General features: G+C 35.7%; 1 protein-coding gene across 1 annotated transcript; it reads right to left on the reverse strand.

Moving 5' to 3' along the window:
• Window positions 1-573: 573 nt before the first annotated feature.
• Window positions 574-19,652, reverse strand: LOC128550270 (uncharacterized protein C12orf29 homolog). Its single transcript, XM_053528957.1, has 7 exons — window positions 19,528-19,652; window positions 17,342-17,450; window positions 15,790-15,947; window positions 9,609-9,781; window positions 8,462-8,568; window positions 1,779-1,942; window positions 574-1,000 (listed from the first exon to the last, which is right to left on the reverse strand). The coding sequence occupies exons 1-7, from the start codon at window positions 19,624-19,626 to the stop codon at window positions 734-736; spliced, it is 1,077 nt and encodes a 358-aa protein (XP_053384932.1). The 5' UTR covers window positions 19,627-19,652; the 3' UTR covers window positions 574-733.
• Window positions 19,653-20,629: the final 977 nt, after the last annotated feature.

The raw sequence follows: 20,629 nt of genomic DNA on the forward strand, positions 1-20,629 counted from the left end.
ATTTTAGACAAGAAGATTTTTAAAGTTTCTTCCTATATAAGTCTATGTACATCTTGGGATTCCCGGAACAGGACCTCTATAAACCTCAGGGTAGCAATTTGAACGATCTTGGTAGAGGACCACAAGGCAATGTTACATACCAAATATCAAAGGCTTAGGTCTTGTGGTTTATGACAAGAAGATTTTTTAAAGTTTTTTCCTATGTAAGTCTATGTAAAACTTGGGACCCCCGGTGTGGAGCCTCTTTTCACCAAGGGGCATAATTTGAACAAATTTCATAGAGAACCATTAATGTCACTTGCCAAATATCAAGGCTCTACACACTGCAGTTTTGGACAAGAAGATTTTTAATATTTGTTTTCTTTCGGTTGTCATTGCAACCATAGTTCTGTGTGGAATTCAATTTTTGGAAAAATTCTGAAAGGGGGCCACCCAAGGATCATTCCTGTGAAGTTTGGTGTAAATCTGTCCAATGGTTTTCAAAAAGAAGATTTTTTTTTTGAAAATGTTGACAGACGGATGACGGGCATTGAGCTAAAAACAAAAACCTGAAAATCTACATTTTAAAGCATAAAATTTTCTTTTCTTTTTATTGAATTATATAGGGAAATTCTGTCTGCCAAAGAGCCTGAAAACTAGACCAGTCCTGAAAAATGCAAGGCCTGTTTAGTATCAACCTTGACAACAATAAGATATAACAATACAAAACATATTACAAGATATATTCCCTTTGCTAAGACATGGTAACATTAATTTTTGTCTGGAAACCAATCTGTTCCTGAGGACCGACTCCAGTTGAGACATGTTCCTCTGACATAAATAAATTTTTCAAGTCTTTCACTGATTCACATGTATGACCGTACACTTTTCCAAACTGTGCTATCAAACTGTCATTGTTGTCTAACTCGTAATTTGTGGTATCCACGGCAACTGATACACGCTGTCTGGTCAAGGTTGGTGATTCTACTGGCCATGGTAATGCAACATGGTTGCGATGAAGCTGAAAACAAAAATCATACTGACACTGAAAAAGAAATATATTGAACAGCTGAAAAAACATGACATTAGACTTAAATCACGTGAAGAACAAACAAAATAATAAACTAGTTTGTTTTTGCTCGGTTGTAAGTACCTGTCATATGACAACTTTTCAGCTCTTTATGGTGATTTTGAGTTTAACGCTGTTTTTCAACAGTATTTCATTTATGTAATGGCTGGCAGTGTTCTTACATTCTGTACCAGTACACACTTGTTCTCCACAAGTAACTGACAACTTCTCACACGAACCAGAGTTTAAGGACAAATGATTTTAGACACGATGTCTTTTACCAAATCGTCATGTAGAACAAAGGCTTCGCCCAGGTATCAAACTCACGACCCTGCGATCCCTAGATCTGGCTCTTCCTTTTGAGCTAAGCTGGCAGGTCCCTTTTATGGTCAAGAACCTAGGTGCTCCATACATTATTTCAGGCATGGGCTGACACATAGATAGTACCACTAACCTTCTGGAAACTACGTAGATGTCTTCCTCACATAAAATATAATTCTACGTCCGATTAAGTGTTTCCAACCAATACTGGTGAAGGGCAAGTGACATGAATTTTGCAAGCATAACTGTTCAGCCACTGAAAATCATGCACTTAAATCATTGTCAGTAAACATGACTGACCAAAGAAACCTAAATCTCTTGACCTACTGACCCCTAAACATCAGGGTTCGCTAACAGGCAACAAGTACTCATTCTCCATTTTTGTTTATGCAAAAAATAAAAACATCACCTTAAACAGTGTACCATTGGCACAGTGCCAAACAAGTCCTTCAACTTGACCCTCATTTTGAAACCACATTTTAATCGCCTCCATCTGGATTTCTGGTCGAGTTCTGATCCTAAGTGACCCGTGTATTACCAAGAAATGGATTGGGAACTTCTTACTACCAATCCCTGTAAAATAAAGTAAGTATATATATTAACTCAGTGATTTTCCTAAAGACTTGATTCGTAACATTTATTACTGAGATTCATTTATTACTGATAAAAATTCAGAAAAGTACAAATGGTTTAAGATTTTATGTATAAAGATCAAAGGAACATAACACACTGACAAATCATTCAATTGTAAATCCCATAGTATACATATAAAAAGGCCTGCTAGCGATCATTCCTATAAAGTTTCATTCAAATCCAACATAATGTAGAGAAGAAGCTGGCAAGACAAATTTAATATAAAAAAACCTTTAAGGTAGTTCTGGATCAAAATTTTTTCTACAATGTAGAATTTGATTGAACTCTGATTTTTTAAAAATTCAGAAAATACCTAGAAAATTCAGCAAACAACAAGAGCTGTCTCCATAGGATGACACATGCCCCGATGGCACTTTGAATGAATAGTTATGGCCGATGTTAGAGTTTAGGACCTTTGACCTACGGACCTGGGTCTTGCGCGCGACACGTCGTCTTACTGTGGTACATATTCATGCCCAATAATTTTAAAATCCATGCATGAATGACAAAGATATGGACCGGACACGCCCATCAATGCACTATCATGAAATATGACCTTAAACGTCCAAGTGTGACCTTGACCTTTGAGCTACGGACCTGGGTCTTGCGCGCGACACGTCGTCTTACTGTGGTTCACATTCATGCCAAGTTATTTGAAAATCCATCCATCGATGACAAAGATATGGACCGGACACGAATGCACTATCATGAAAAATGACCTTTAAAGTCTAAGTGTGACCTTGACCTTTGAGCTACGGACCTGGGTCTTGCGCGCGACATGTCGTCTTACTGTGGTTCACATTCATGCCAAGTTATTTGAAAATCCATCCATCGATGACAAAGATATGGACCAGACACGAAAATTGCGGACAGACCGACAGACTGACAGAATGACAGACGGTTCAAAAACTATATGCCTCCCTTCGGGGGCATAAAAAAGATAGGGTCGTGTGCTTGATTTTTTGCTTGACTGATTTGAAAAATCTGGACCGCACGCAATATTTCATAATGGGAGTCTATGGGAAAATCATTACTTTCATAACATTTTCGCGAATAGAAATTTTTCTACAATGTAGATTTTGATGAAACTTCTCACAGTTGTAAATAAACACATGGCTTATAATTTGGTGAAATAAAATGTATAGGTCCGTGTGCTTATTATTGAGATATCTGACCATGATTAAAGTGAAACGGACATTTCACACTGATTTTAAGACAATATTTTAATTATTTTAAAGTGTCGTATGTTTTTATATCATATTTTGACTTTAGAAATATAGCAACAGTGCCCTTGTAATAAATTTACTCACAAATTTCAAGTAATTCATAAAATGATTTTCATTTTTGTACGCCGAATCCAGGCTTTATTCTACGTTTTCTGGATAAATGACGTTAAGCCATCACTTCCGGTTTTTCAAACGTGCAGAACTACCTTAAGGGGGCATATCTCTCCAAACAAGAGTGATGTGCCAAAGATATGCACAATTAGGCTATATTTTCTGGTCCTTCGGGAGCACTGATTTCAACTCATTTAGATTTGAAGATTGAATACTGCTTGGGCCGGTGCTGGGGGGCGTGGGCAGTGTTGCATTTTCCATTACTGCTCATGAACAGACTCAATCAAACCGAGTCTGCAATTTTCACTGTTTGCCTTGTTCTCGGTGCTTCCGAGGGATCTACTTTTCAGATTTTATTTATACCATAAAATCCTATGATAATGAAGTTATACTGATCTTTTCTATGAATTTCCAATCCCATCAAAAGTACGACAAGTAGTTCAAACAAATTTTATTAAAAACAATCTTTAATGGTTTATGAAATCTAATCAGAGCAGGATGAGCCGATGACATGCACAACTATGCTTATACCAATTACTCCTATGAAGTTTCATTGAAATCCAGCCAGGATTTTTTAGGAATAAGCCTGGATGAGCTAAATGCTGATGCCCAACATATGAACAGATGGCAAAGTCAAAAACAAGAGCACCGCCTATGAATGCCATCACTTGTCTGCCAGTGCTTGACATTATATGAGAAAAGAGTTAAAGTTCAGAATTTCTAAGTACAAAAAGGACCATAATTTAAGAAAAAAACTGCAGGTCAGAGTTAAAGTTCTTGGCCTACATAGTCATCTAATGATGATAAACATGTGTGCAAAGTTTCAAAGCTGTAACTCTTGAGAAAGATGGACCTAAACAAAAATTTTAACAAAGAAACACAAACTTTTCAAGTACAAGAGGGCCACAATGGCCCTATATCGCTCACCTGAGTACCATTGCTCTTTAGTCATAAGATCAAGTTTTGACATAGATCACATAGGCATACACATGAAATATCATCAGGATTAATATTTTCTTCTTCAGTCCCTTTTGATCTGTGGGTCACATACTAGTCAGGGCCAATCTCCATACTGAGTTTGAGGGTCCTAGGCTCAAATCCTGCATTTTTATATTAGCATGACTATTCTTTACCCTGGAAGACTTAAATAACATTTAAACCAATCTCATTAAATGCTGCTGAGGTATATCATTTACATAAAATAAAGGGAGGTAATTTGTCATAAATTCAGTCAAAAGTTATCTACCCTGATTGTCCAAGTCCATTTGATGGCATAATTGATATTTCAAATCAGTATCTTCATTGGTTACTGAGATACACCCAGTTTAATTTGAAACATAGGGAGATAATTTGACATAAAATCAGTCCATAGTTATCTATTCTGAATGTCTCAGTCCAACCAATGACAATAATGAAATTTCAAACGAGTCATATAAAATACTTACTGAAATAAATCCATTTTTATTAAAATCAGGGGAGGTAATCATGCATTGGTATATGCATGTAGAACATACAGAGTACAAGGCTTTACAACAACATATTAGAAAAGTAAGTAAAAGTAGAAATTTCTTACCATGGAAGACATAAATAATGTTTCAAATCAATCTCATTAGAAGCTGATAGGTATATTGAATACATAAAAAATAAAGGGAGGTAATTTGTCATAACTTCAGTCAACATGTATCTTCACTGATTGTCCAAGTCCATTTCATGGCAGAAATGAAATTTCAGATCAGTATCTTCATTAGTTACGGAGATATACCCACTTTAATTTGAAATAAAGGGAGGTAATTTGACATAAAATCAGTCCATAGTTATCTACCCTGATTGTCTGAGTCCAACTTATGAAAATAATGAAGTTTCAAATGAGTCCTATAAGTACTTACCGATATAAATCCATTTTGATTAAAATCAGGGGAGGTAATCAGATATGAAAAAGCTCTAGAACGTATGCTTGGATCTGACAGATTCATTATGGAATCCAAGATTTATTGTTGTTGAAGACATTTTGCAAGTTTCTATCAAATTGAAACCAAAAATGAAGTCTTTATATGACTGCAAAAGCCAAAATTGCAAATTTTGGACCTTTAAGGGGCCATAACTCTGGAACTAATGATTGGATCTGGCCAGTTTTTGAAAGAAACCGAGACATTATGCCAATACAAGTTGTGTGTAAGTTTGATTAAAGTTTTTTGCAATATGTTGTCTATCGTGTTCACAAGCAAAAAATAGCAAATTTTGGCCTTTTCAGGGGCTATAACTCTGCAATCCATGAAGGGTTCTGGCCAGTTTTCGAAAGAAACCCAGACATTATGCCAGTACAAGTTGTGTGCAAGTTTTATTAAAGCTGATTGCAAAATGTGGTCTCTATCATGCTCACAAGCCAAAAATAGTAAATTTTGGCGCTTTAAGGGGACATAACTCTGGAATCCATGACAGGATCTGGCCAGTTTTCGACAGGAACTGAGATATTATGCCAACACAAGTTGTGTGCATGTTTGATAAAAATCAATTACAAAATGTGGTCTCTATCGTGTTCACAAGGAAATTGTGAACGGACGGACGGACAGACAATGGATGACAGACGAAGGGTGATCACAAAAGCTCAACCTGTCACTAGGTGAGCTAACAAAAAGGGCCAATATTCTGACAAAATGCAAATCAGAGTTATGGTTCTTGGCCTACACAGTCACCTTATGGTGATAAACAAGCGTGCAAAGTTTCATAGCCATAGCTTAGAGATGGTACCTAAGGCTACGTATTCAACGACAAAAACAACAAATCAAGTGCAAAACTGAAGTGCAAATCGCTTATCTCACGCTAGCAATATTTTAACATAGCACCGTGCAGTAAACACGGGAACCTTTGACAGCGACATATGCTTCGTTGTTTTTGGTGTATTAGCTAAACAAAGGTGATTGTCATTTCTTTTTAACTAACACAACCATTTTATTTATACTAAAGAACGTCTGCATTATATTAACAGAAGTTTCTATAACGGTAGATTCCGCAAGGTAAATGTGATTCCGCACGCCCCGGTCAATATGCAAATTAGGTCCATTTGTAAACACAAGGTGCGTGTCATAAAAAGTGAAATAACTTCTTTCGGTACAGTTTTTGGTATGGTTTTGGTGTGACCATCAGATAGAATATACATTTTTATATCGCTCTGTTTTTAACTCGTGCATTTTTAGGCCTTGAATTTTCTTGGCAAACGAATTTTGTAAAATGTTGAGGGATTCGATGACGTAAATTTCATATAGTCTATTTATTTTTTTTCTCACGAATAATGTTTTCTTTCCTATGATCATACCATACCTGTAAATTATCGGCAGTAATAAATAAAATAAATTTACTTTGAATAAGTTCGTTTGAAAATGAAAGATAATGCTCAAATTTTTTGTTTGAAAATTTATTCATAGATCTTGAAGAAAACTATATTTTTGGGAAACACATCCGAATCTATGCATACTTTGTTCAGAGAACTTAATAGTCCTAGAAGAGTTATCTGTCACTGGCTTCACTTTTCCAAGTAGGACCAAATTTTTCGGATTAAATATTGCCTTTCAGCATGAAAAATGAAGTATGAAAGTTAAACCATTATATAATTGATGCACTCCTGTATTAATTTTTTCAACAGAAAGTAGTATCAGATGCAATTTGAATTTTTAGGTACCATCTCTACATAGCTTTTATAGTTTTTGAGAAAAGGACCTAAACAAACAAGAGCTGTCTGTAAGACAGTGCGCTCGACTTTTCTCAGTGTGAATTAGAGCTTTGCCAGTAAAAACTTTATAAAACTTAAACCAAAAAATCTAAGTTAAGCAGGGATATAACTCTGTCAAACTTCAAATCAGAGTTATGGGGTTTGTTTCTCCTGGTGTAGACTTTAAAGTAAATAACTATTTTAAGTTTCAAGTCAATAGCTTTGATAAGTAACAGAGATATTTGACTTTATAAAAAACTTTAACCGAAAATTCTAAGTTAAAAAGGGGCATAACTCTGTCAAAATTCAAATCAGAGTTATAGGGATTGTTTCTTCTGGTGTAAACTTTGCTAGTAAATAAATATTTTAAGTTTCAAGTCAATAGCTTTGATAATAACAGAGATATTTGACTTTATCAAAAACTTTAACCAAAAATTCTTAGTCAAAAAGGGGCATAACTCCATCAAAATTCAATCAGAGTTACGAAGATTGTTTCTCCTGGTGTAGACTTTGATAGTAAATAACTATTTTAAGTTTCAGATCAATAGCTTTGATAGTATCAGAGATAATTGACTTTATCAAAAACTTTAACAAAAAATTCTAAGTCAAGGTTACATTCTACCAATTCAATTCCTTATTCATTTCATATTAATAACAAAACATTCAGACCTCATTTTCAGCACTTTAGAGCATTTCAATGATATGAAAACCATATATGGTCATTTAGTATAACATGTCTTCTTATCAAAAATAGAAAAATATTGACATGTTATGTTGTATATAAGAAAAATAATCTGTTCTGAGAAACATCACCCTCTAAAAATGCCCCCATGAAAACAGCCGTTTAGCAATTACGCGTAGGTAGACATTTTTCGCAAAGAATAAAACTTATTCCAGGAAATTTACAATGAAAATGTTCTAGATCTTTTCTCAATACAATAAGCAATAAACATAAGCCAAAAATTTAACTGTCACCTCCTCATGTCACTCATTATACCAGATTTCATCCATAGCATGGAACTACATTTTGGACTACTTCACATGTAACACTGAGTAGTCACTTCCGGTTTGGTGTAATCCGTCCTTAAAAAGGGGCATAACTCCATCAAAATTCAATTCAGAGTTATGGGGATTGTTTCTGGTGTAGACTTTGATAGTAAATAACTATTTTAAGGTTCAAGTCAATAGCTTTGATAATAACAGAGATATTTGACTTTATAAAAAACTTTAACCAACGGTGACGCCGACGCCGACATCGGGGCGAGTGCAATAGCTCTACTTTTTCTTCGAAAAGTCAAGCAAAACATTTATCCAACGCTAACAATCAACAATAACAATACCTCGTAGTTTTTTTTCAAAATTCAGAGGAGTTAACAATATGCCTCCCATGAAATAGGGAGATAGATTATACCCTACCATATGGATTTCCATTTATATTGGTCCCAATAAGTTCTGCTGTGTGTCCCTCTAGTTCTGACATGTGTAGACAATCTATACACAGTTCATCACTGTCATCTATCTCCCTGGAAAAAATGAAACATTTAATGATGAAAAGAAAGCAAATCAAAATGTTACAAATGTCAAAGGTACTTCAAAACAAGTGACCGAGTATTGAAGTGGAAATACAGAAGTCCCCTACCCGTGAAAAAACAATTTTATTTGACCTTCAGTAGTGACATTAACATTTGACTGACAACCATGGATCATGTGCGCAGCACATAGCCTAATCATGCGGAACATTTCTGTGTAGTACTAAAAAAATCCTTCCATGAAATTAAAAGTAAATTTTTTTTACTTGACCTTGACACTTAAATAGTGACCTTTACCTTTAACCAACAAGCATAGATCATGCATTGACACTCTGTCTCATCATGAGCAGTGTTTGTGTGTAGCACTAGGATGATCCATCAATGCATATAAAAGATATGGAGTAGAAACAAATTTTATTTGACCTTCAATAGTGACCTTGACCTTTGAGCTTCAAGCATATGTCATGCACACGCATACTCTTCATATTGCCCTCTATTCACAAACTAAGCTTTACAAACCTAGCTTGAAAACTTTTTGAGTTATCGCAGGATCCAGATTTGTAGAGGATAGGACAGACAGAGGGCATTCTTATAGATCCGTCAGGAGTTCAAAGGAAGGGGACTACCGTAATAAATATTGTTCACAAGGAAATGAGTGTATAAATGTAAATAAATATCTTCAACTTAACAAAAATTAAGGATGGCAACAAATACTAAACTAAACGTGCCAATATTTGATTTTCATATAAATTATCTTAATATATTTGAATACAAATGCAGTAATCTTGGTGACCAAATAATAGCGTCCGAAACTGCATACAGTTTGACCATTACAATTTACATTGCTCGGACAATTTCATCTTTAACATAGTCCTTTGTTTGCATTTTGAAATCTAAGTCCTTGAAAAGGGCTTTGGTTTAAGAAATATATATTTCTGAAGCTAAACTATTACATTTGTGTTTCACTGATACATACGATATATAATCAAGTCTCTCACATCATCCATCAAAAAGTAACTTCACTACCATCCTACCTTAGTACAAGGGCCAGACCAAGGTTCAGATCTACTGCTGACAGGTGCCAGCATTGTTGTCTTGATGATGGACTAACTGGTACCCAGCCTGGAGTGTGACCTATATCATCTGGTACAGGAGATCCAGCTACGATCTCAACTCCTGAAGCTGGGATCCAGTATTCCGGTGTTTCCTACAAAATAAAACAAGAGGGCCAAGATGGCCCTAGGTCGCTCACCTAAGAAACACTCCATAACAGTGTAAAACATGTTTGACCTAGTGATTTCATGGAAACAAATATTCTGACCAATTTTCATTAAGATTGGACCAAAAAATTGGTCTCTTGCGATAAAACAAGCATTTTCTTAGATATGACCTAGTTTTTGACCCTAGATGACCCATGTTCAAACTCGACCTAGATTTTATCAAGGCAATCATTCTGACCAAAATTCATGAAGATCAACTGAAAAATACAGCCTCTATCACATACAGAAGTTTTTTCTTTGATTTGACCAAGTGACCTAGTTTTTGACCTCAGATGACCGATATTCAAATTTGACCTAGATTTCATTAAGGCAATCAACCTGACCAAATTTCATAAATATCAACTGAAAAAAACAGTCTCTATCGCATACACAAGATTTTTCTTTAATTTGACCTAGTGACCTAGTTTTTGACCTCAGATAACCCATATTCAAAACTGACCTAGTTTTCATCAAGGCAATCAATCTGCCCAAATTTCATGAAGATCAATTGAAAAATACATCCTCTATTGCATACACAATGTTTTTCTTCGATTTGACCTAGTGACCTAGTTTTTGACCCCAGATGACCCATTTTCGAAATCAGCCTAGATTTTATCAAGGTCATCATTCTGGCTAAATTTCATGAAGATCAGTTGAAAAATACAGCCTCTATTGCATACACAAGGTTTTTCTTTGATTTGACCTAGTGACCTAGTTTTTGACCCCAGATGACCCATTTTCGAACTTGGTCTAAATTTCATCAAGGCAATCATTCTGACCAAAATTCATGAAGATCAATTGAAAAATACAGCCTCTATCGCATACACAAGGTTTTTCTTTGATTTGACCTAGTGACCTAGTTTTTGACCCGAGATGACCCATTTTCGAACTCGTCCTAGATTTCATCAAGGTTATCATTCTGACCAATATTCATGAAGAAGATTTGAAAAATACAGCCTCTATCGCATACACAAGGTTTTTCTTTGATTTGACCTAGTGACCTAGTTTTTGACCCGAGATGACCCATTTTCGAACTCGGCTTAGATTTCATCAAGGTTATCATTCTGACCAATATTCATGAAGATTAATTGAAAGATACCACCTCTATCCCATACACAAGGTTTTTCTTTGATTTGACCTAGTGACCTAGTTTATGACCGGAGATGACCCATTTTCGAACTCGGCCTAGATTTCATCAAAGTTATCATTCTGACCAATATTCATGAAGATTAAATGAAAAATACAGCCTCTATCGCATACACAAGGTTTTTCTTTGATTTGACCTAGTGACCTAGTTTTTGACCCGAGATGACCCATTTTCGAACTCGGCCTAGATTTCATCAAGGTTATCATTCTGACCAATAATAATGAAGATTAATTGAAAAATACAGCCTCTATCGCATACACAAGCTAAATGTTGACAGACGACGGACGACAGACGACGGACGCCGGACATCGAGCGATCAAAAAAACTCACCTGAGCATTGCTCAGGTGAGCTAACAAAGGCAACATGAAACATAACAATGAAACAATCTTCTGGAAAAGTCTTTAAACTGCAGTCCAGTTTATACACACTGTACAAGTTGCATCAAGAACTCCAGGGGAAGTTTCCGAAACTGCTGTCTTTTCTGTATTGTCATTATTCTTGAACAATTCACCTAAATGATAGAACAATGGTGGCTATAAATATTCTTAGATACAAACAAAAAACATTTATCAGGAGCGCTCACATCAACAGCAACTTAAAATTCTAAGTCTTTTATAAACTCAATTGCAACTAATTTTGAAATATAAACATATAAGCTATATTCACTAATGTAAGGTACTGAGCAGAAACAAAATTGCTAAAAGAAGCAGACGACAAGGACAGTGGACAAAGTGGCAGATATTCTTATGATCCCTCTTAATCTTTTCTTAACCTTTACCCTGCTAAATTTCTAAAATGGACTGGTCCATCATCCAGTTTGAGCAGTACACTTATAATTCAAAGGGGTGTTCAATGAAAATTTACTGACTGAACAGCTAACAGTCCGCGCAGGCTGATCTTGGTCTGCACTGGTCGCAAAGGCAGAATCACTTGCCGCCAGCAGGTTAAAGGTTCAACACAAAAAAAATCCAGAGAAAAATGCACCTGAACATCCTGCCTCTCATTTTACATAGCCTGACAATTGACAATTTATGCAAAGTCTGAAATAAGTTTTTACTACTGTAAAATCTTTTAATTTTGTGGGCATGAAATTTCCTGATTTAGGCAAAAATGGCTACTTCGATGTGATATCAATTCTTGGATTTTAGCTTTTGAACATAAACTGAATCAGAGTTTTACTGGTTCATTGGGATATAATTTCATGGATATATGCAATCTCGAAAGCCACAAAATTTAGTCCCCCATGAAGATTAATGATTTCACATTATTAAATGGACAAGTATAAACTTTATTTATTAGTATACACCTACTCAATGGCTTGTCGTTCAAAAGTCAAAACTATTTCCCAAGGTCTGGTCATATAGCACAAACTATGGACCTAAAGATTTATGTAATAATTTGTCATTATTACAGGGTTGTAGTAATGCTACTGCTAATGCTAATGCATTAATAATGCATTATTTTTTTCAAATAATGCCAAGTAATTATTAATGCCACAATTTTAGCATTACAAATAAGGCTAATTTATTGCCAAAGTTAGTAATGCTAATGCTCAGCATTACTTAGGCATTATTTTCTGTATCACTGGAAATCCCAGGTTCAAGTTAACTTGGTGTGAACCAGATCAGATCCAGAGATATACCACAAAACTCAATCAGAAGGACATAAAACAAAATCCAAATGTTCAGGTATGCACAATATTCTGCCTAAATACTGATAAAATTTAAATCATATATGGACTATCTAGTTATGAAACATTTTTGAACATACAATTTTACTTAAAACACTAGGACTTTTTGTTTGTAACCAATTAAATTTTCAATAACATTCACAGTGTATCTAATGCAAATTAATGCATTAAACTATACATTTAAAATCTGGGACAGCTCCAAAGCGCAAATTCATAACAATTAAAGTGTGACATAATTAGTTTTGTCAACCAAAATATCAAACAGAATCTATTGTTATCTTTTAACATCTTTTTATCAATTAACAGTATACCACTGATAGTGATGTTAAAGACCTTAAGGCAGCTAGCTTTTACATGTCATTTCAAATTAGGCTGTTAGGAAGTCATTAAACAGGTACTTAATTTTCAACATAAGTGTCTTTTATGAAGTAATGGTAATGGTAAAAGAAAAATTCAGATGTAATATAAGAAAGTCATGCATGTATTTAACTATAGATTACCTAGGTAAATACTGTAAAGCAGACTAAACGCTCAAATCTTTGAGCAGCTCATGTTCATACAAGAGTGCAAGAATGTCACAATATACGCCCGTCACAGCAAATTTCTTTACTCTAGCACCTGTATTTGCAAATGGAATTTTAATTTTGTGGTTGTTTAGTAATAACTAAGTGTTTTGTTTTTCTAAGTCCACAAAAAAACTCCTTACCAGGTAGAGATACCTTAAAATACACCTAAAATTGGAAAGTAACATCTATGTTGTACCACAGAAAAGTGGTCTTGGTTTTTCCCTACGGTCAATTATAAAAAAGTTACAATATAAGTTATTTATAGTAACAACTAAGGGAAGTTAATCTTAAAAAAAAAAAAAAAAAAAAAAAAAAAAAAAAAATCAAAAAAAAAAATTGTAAGTCCTCACAAAAATCTTTACCAGGTAGAGACTGGTCAAAATACACCTCAAAATTGGATGTAGCATGCATGTTGTACTACAGAAAAGTGGTCTCGATTTTTCCCTACGACTAGTAATGAAAAAGTTACAATATAAGCTATTTATAGTAACAACAAAGGGAAGTAATTCGAAAGAAGGGAACTGCGCATGACACTTCGTCTCATGATGGTATATAATTGTGTCAAGTTACATCAAAATCCCTCCATGCATGAAGAAGAAATGCTTCGGACAAAGTCATTCTTGTATCTGACCTTTGGCCTCTAAGTGTGACCTTGACCTTAGACCTAGGGACCTGGTTCTTGCGCATGACACTACGTCTCGTGGTGGTGAACATTTGTGCCAAGTTATATCAAAATCCCTCTATGCATGAAGAAGAAATGCTCCGGACAAGGTTTTCATTCTTGTATCCTTTGACCTCTAAGTGTGACCTTGACCTTAGACCTAGAGACCTGGTTCTTGCGCATGACACTCCGCCTCATGGTGGTGAACATTTGTGCCAAGTTATATCAAAATCCCTCTATGCATGAAGAAGAAATGCTCCGGACAAAGTTTTCATTCTTGTATCCTTTGACCTCTAAGTGTGACCTTGACCTTAGACTTAGGGACCTGGTTCTTGCGCATGACACTCCTTCTCATGATGATGAACAATTGTGCCAACTTTCATCAAAATCCCTCTATGCATGAAGAAGATATGGTCCGGACAAAGTCATTCTTGAATTTGACCTTTGACCTCTAAGTGTGACCTTGACCTTAGACCTAGGGACCTGGTTCTTGCGCATGACACTCCGCCTCATGGTGGTGAACATTTGTGCCAAGTTATATCAAAATCCCTCTATGCATGAAGAAGAAATGCTCCGGACAAAGTTTTCATTCTTGTATCCTTTGACCTCTAAGTGTGACCTTGACCTTAGACCTAGGGACCTGGTTCTTGCGCATGACACTCCTTCTCATGATGATGAACAATTGTGCCAACTTTCATCAAAATCCCTCTATGCATGAAGAAGATATGGTCCGGACAAAGTCATTCTTGAATTTGACCTTTGACCTCTAAGTGTGACCTTGACCTTAGACCTAGGGACCTGGTTCTTGCGCATGACACTCCGTCTCATGATGGTGAACAACTGTGCCAAGTTTCATCAAAATCCCTTCATGCATGTAGAAGATATGCTCCGGACAAGGTCTGTGGACGCCGCCCGCCCGCCCGCCCGCCAGGGGCGTTCCCATAATACGTCCCGTTTTTCAAACGGGCGTATAAAAATGCAACAGTGATAAACTATAATACATTAACAATGTCAAGCACTGGAGACACAGATGGATACAAAAATACTGAAGAATTTAAATGCTGTGTTTCTTATGGTGCTGTTGGATCATTTCAAGTATTTCATACAAATTATATATAATCCCTAGTTGGTAGATTTGATTCATTACAAGTGATTGTCATGTGTTGCTGCTATAAAATAAACAACTAAAATGATTAAACGAAACAAAAAACAAAAAAAAAACAAACAAATAGTGATTTGATTATAACATGCAATGATTCACAAAGAGTAATGCTAATGCTAATGGACCCTATGTAATGCTAATATAATGCATTATTTTGACAAAAATGAGTAATGCTAATGCTAATTTAATGCCGATTTTTTCTCAGTAATGCTAATTTAATGCATTACTTTTGCAAGTAATTATTAACAACCCTGGTCATTAAATAATTTATTATCACTTTAATTAAAAAAAAAAATGCTTTGAGAAAAGCACACGTCTCCCAAAACTGCCTAATCATCTGAATAGTAGTATATGAGTCAACCATGCACCAAGACTTCAACTGCCTTATCAGACTTTGAGTGCTTTGATTATCAAAAACAAATTTCAAGGGCCATAATAGTGCCTGGTCCTATTTGGCTAGTTATCAAACTTATTGGTAAACACATTTTGTTCAAGTTTGGTGAAGATCGGATGAGAAATGTTTGACTTAAGAGTGCGGACAAGCTTTGCGAACAGACAGACATCCAGACAGACACAAACAGGAGTAAATCAATATGTCTCCCACACCACTGCATGGTGGGAGACATAATTAGTCATTTCATGTTTAATATTGAGAATATAATCAATGAGTTTGTAAATTAAGGGTGGAAGGAGTTTTCTGGAGGGATTTTCTGTCTTTAGAAACCTTACCTTAAAGTCTTTATCCATGTCCCACTGAAACTGACTAGCTTTGTTCGACCTGTCATCTGACCCCTGTTGTTTCTGTTTCTGGTGTTGAAATTTCTTGAACCTTTTCTCAGCCCCTTTTGTTGGTTTTCTGTCATATCTTGCCCAAAGCCATGGTTTGCCTAATATAATAACAACTATCTATATTGCTTCTGCATTTATATGAACTGGTGTTAACAATTACTTCTACCCCTCAACCTGCTTAATTTCTATAATGAACTTGTCCATCTTTCTATTTGGACAGTGCCATTAACTGTCAAAAGGGATGCTTACCAAAAATATGCTGACTGAAAGCAAACAGTACAGATCTTGATCAGACTGCAAGGATGTGCAGGCTGATCATGATCTCCACTGGTCGCAAAGGCAGAATCAATAATGACTGCCCTGATAAAGGCTATGAAATCACATGACTAATACATCACGTAAAGTTGGAACACCCTAGAGGTTACAACACACTATTAACTTTGACTGTTTACATCAGGTGTGTAATCATACTGAGATGCATGCATTTTGCTACACGTTACCCAAGCAAACATTTTATTTCTCGTAATCCTTCTCTATACAGAAGCAGAAAATAATGCAGAAAAAAAAAAATAATTTTGAAAACCCGTCAGGGGCCTACTTTTAAACATAAAAACATAATTCTGTTCAGGCAATAAATAAATAATTATGTGCTCCATAAAATATTCAGCACCCTGAATTCATTTAATAATGAGCCTGCCCACTCAGCTCATAGGATCGCGAGTTCGATCCCTGGGCAGGGTGTATGTTCTCCATTACAATTTGATAAAAGACATTGAGTATGAAATCATTTGTCCTTCACATCTGATTCATATGGAGAAGTTGGCAGTTACTTGCGGAGAACAGGTCTGTACTGGTACAGAATCCAGGAATACGGGCTAGGTTAACTTCCCTGCTGTTACATGACTGAAATACTGTTGAAAAATAGCGTTAAACCAAAAACAAACAAACATTTAATAAAGAATTGTATTGTTGTCTGTATCAATTATAGTGAACTAAAACAGATTAGTTTAAATGAAGTTATTTTGAACAAGTTGTAGAAATTTCAGGCCAGTACTCTTACCCTGGTTAACGACTGTGGAGTCCAAGTTTGCTCCTATTGGGATTCTAACACATGAGCTCAGGATTCAGAAATTTAAATAAATGAATTTGGTAGAGGGTTACCAAAGGAACATTTCTGTAAATTTATTTCAAAACTGGGTCAATGGTTTCTGAGTAAAATTTTTTTTAAAGTGTTTACTTTCAGTTGCCATGGCAACCAGAATTCAGCACAGAAAATCTTGATTTGAAGGAATTTGACTGTGGATCACCTAAGGAACATTCCTGCAAAATTTGGTTGAAAATGGCATACTAATTTAGGAGGTTCTTTTCTGAAAATAAGGTGGACAGTCAGGCGATGAGCATCCAATGATCCGAAAAGCTCACCATGAGCACAAGGTGCATATGTAAGCTAAAAATCTTATTTTATGACAAAAAATGTAGAAATTTATCGTACCTTCAAACTGTGAAATATAGACACAGGTTCCATCCAGTTTCTCAGTGACTAGAGCTGTATGAATATCATTATCTATAGCCTTCTGTTTGATCCTCTCTGATGCAACAACCTATACAAATAGTTTATATACAATCTTAAACTGAACTTCATCATCTAAGGTCTAAGTTCTGTGGTTTCAGACAAGAAGATTTTTAAACTTTTTTTCCTATATACGTCTATGTAAAACTTGGGATCCCCGCGGCGGGGCCATATTTGACCCTAGGGGATAATTTGAACAATCTTGGTAGAGGACCACTAGATGATGCTACATACCAAATATCAAAGCCCTAGGCCATGTGGTTTTGTACAAGAAGATTTTCAAAGTTTTCCCTATATAAGTCTATATAAACCATGTGACCCTCGGGGCGGGGCCATATTTGACACAAGGGGGATAATTTGAACAATTTTGAGGATCACTAGATGATGCTACACACCAGATATCAAAGCCCTAGGCCCTGTGGTTTTGGACAAGAAGATTTTAAAGTTTTTTTCTTTTGGTTGCCATGGCAACCAGAGTTCTGCATGGAATTCAATTCTTTGAAAAGTTTTGAAAGGGGGCCACCCAAGGATCATTCCTGTGAAGTTTGGTGTAATTCTGCCCAGTGGTTTTCAAGAAGATTTTTTTAGAAATTGTTAATGCACAACGGACATCAAGCAGTCACAATAGCTCACCTTGTCACTTCGAGACAGGTGAGCTAAACAAGAGTTGTCTGATGACAGCCCGCTCGACTATTCGAAGAATTGATTGAAGAATGGGGTCAAAATATTTCTACGGACATTCAGACAAAAGAAATAAATAGATTAGACAAACAATGTTCCTGTATTACTTTGATTTCGATAAGTCTTGCACTAAATGACAATATATGAGCCAATTTCTAAGTCCAAAAAGGGCCATAATTCAGTCAAAATAGTTGTGTACTCTTGCCTACAGATGTAAATCATAATGATAAGCAAGTGTTCAAAGTTTAAAAGCCATATGTCAAATAGTTTTGACAAAACATGGACTTGTATGAAAACAGAACCAATTTCAAAGTCCAAAAAGGGCCATAATTCAGCCAAAATAGATGACAGAGTTAATATGTTCTCTTTCCTACAGATAGAGACTATTATACTAAATAAGTGATAAAAGTTTCAAAGCCATATGTCAAACACTTTACAAAAAATATGAACTGGTACGAAAAACTTAACCAAGATTTCTAAGTCAAAAGGGGCCATAATTCAGCCAAAGTCCTTGATGGAGTTATGTACTCTTGCCTATAACTGGACATGGTGATAGTAAACAGGTGTTGAAAGTTTCAAAGCTTTATCTCAAAAGACTTTGTCAAAATATGAACTGGTACGAAATATTAACCCAGATTTCTAAGTCAAAAAGTGCCATAATTCAGCCAAAATCCCTAATGGAGTTATGTACTCTTGCCTATAACTGGCCATGGTGATGGTAAACAAGTGTTGAGAGTTTCAAAGCTTTATCTTAAAAGACTTTGTCAAAATATGAACTAGTACGAAAAACTTAACCATGATTTCTAAGTCAAAAGGGGCCATAATTCAGCCAAAATCCTTGATGGAGTTATGTGCTCTTGCCTATAACTGGCCATGATGATGGTAAACAAGTGTTGAAAGTTTCAAAGCTTTACCTCAAAAGACTTTGTCAAAATATGGATTGGTACGAAAAACTTAACCAAGGTGTGACGCCGACGCCGACACCGACGCCGTGTTGAGTAGGATAGCTCTACTTATTCTTCGAATAGTCGAGCTAAAAAGGGATCTGCCAAATAAATTCAAGAGCACTGCAATGCAGAGCAAAATACACAAAGCAAAGTCATATATGACTTTTGACCCCTAAGTCTAACCTTGACCTTGAAGCCAGTCATACAAAACATGAGCTCTGCACGTTGTCTGGGTGTGGTGAACATTTGTGCCAAGTTTCTTTGAAATCCTGCAAGCAGTTCAAGAGTTACAGAGCGGACACAAAACAAACTGATATGACTTTTGACCCCTCAGTATAACTGTGACCTTGAAGTGAGACATGCAAAACATGTGCTCTGCATGTCGTCTTGGTATGGTGAACATTTGTGTCAAATTTCTTTGAAATCCTTCAGGGGGTTCAAGAGTTACAAAGCGGATGTGAAATTGATTTTACTTTTTACCTTGTAAAACTGATTTTCCCGTTTAGTTGACTGCTCATTCAACACTGTTGTCTCAAACACACAAGACACTTTCTGCTGGACTGATCCAAGAGCTTCCATTTTACTCAATGCCAGTCAACTGAAATATAATGTATGGTGTGCTTTTAACAAAATGGTTCAGGTCATCTGTGTTTTGACTGAGGATCCTCTTACAGATCAGATTGATTTTGTTCGTTTTGGGTTTAATGCCATTTTCAACAGTATATCAGTTGTGTAATGGCAGGCAGTTAACATAACCAGTGTTCCTGGATTCTATACCATTATAAACCTGTTCTCAGCTAGTAACTGCCAACTTCCCCATCTGAATCAGAGGTGGAAAACAAATGGTTTTAGACAAATGTCTTTCATCAAATCGTCACAGAGTACATACAATACACCCTGCCTTGGAATCAATCAAACTCATGACCCCGCAATACATACAGACCAATGCTCTCCCTATTGAGCTAAGCCGGCAGGCCGATTTGATTGATATTAGTATGTTATCTAACAAAACTCAAGATCAAACGTAGATGTACTTCAGGTTTGAATTGTTGCTTAATTTACACATTAACTAAAATTATTCAAACAGTTTGATTTTCTGACAGATCTCAACTAAATGCATAAATTGATATCATTAGAATTAGTGACCATAGTTATAGCTATCTACTGGCATATTATACTGAGAAATTGTTTTATTTCATGCGCATAAATTCTGTAGTTTTGACTAAAACTACTACTTTTTTTGAGCTTAAGTTTGTGAAAGTCAAAGGATTAAACATATATAGGAATTTTTAGTTTTTGTAAGGACTAAATTTGAACTACGAAATTAACGAAAATTGTTCCCTTACAAAAATTAATGGTACCACAGTAACTACAAACTTTGTTAAAGGCACTTGGATGATCCTATAATAGAAGTTTGCTTTGGGGTGTCTAAAGGGCTGTGATTAAACTGAAAATAAGCCTGAAGGGACCAAGAAATAATTGAACAAGAGTGCAAGAATGTCACAATATACGCCCGTCACAGCAAATTTCTTTACTCTACCACCTGTATTTGCAAATGGAATTTTAATTTTGTGGTTGTTTA

Source organism: Mercenaria mercenaria, chromosome 17 (genome assembly GCF_021730395.1).
Source record: "Mercenaria mercenaria strain notata chromosome 17, MADL_Memer_1, whole genome shotgun sequence".
In the NCBI taxonomy this organism is placed as follows: Eukaryota; Metazoa; Mollusca; class Bivalvia; order Venerida; family Veneridae; genus Mercenaria; species Mercenaria mercenaria.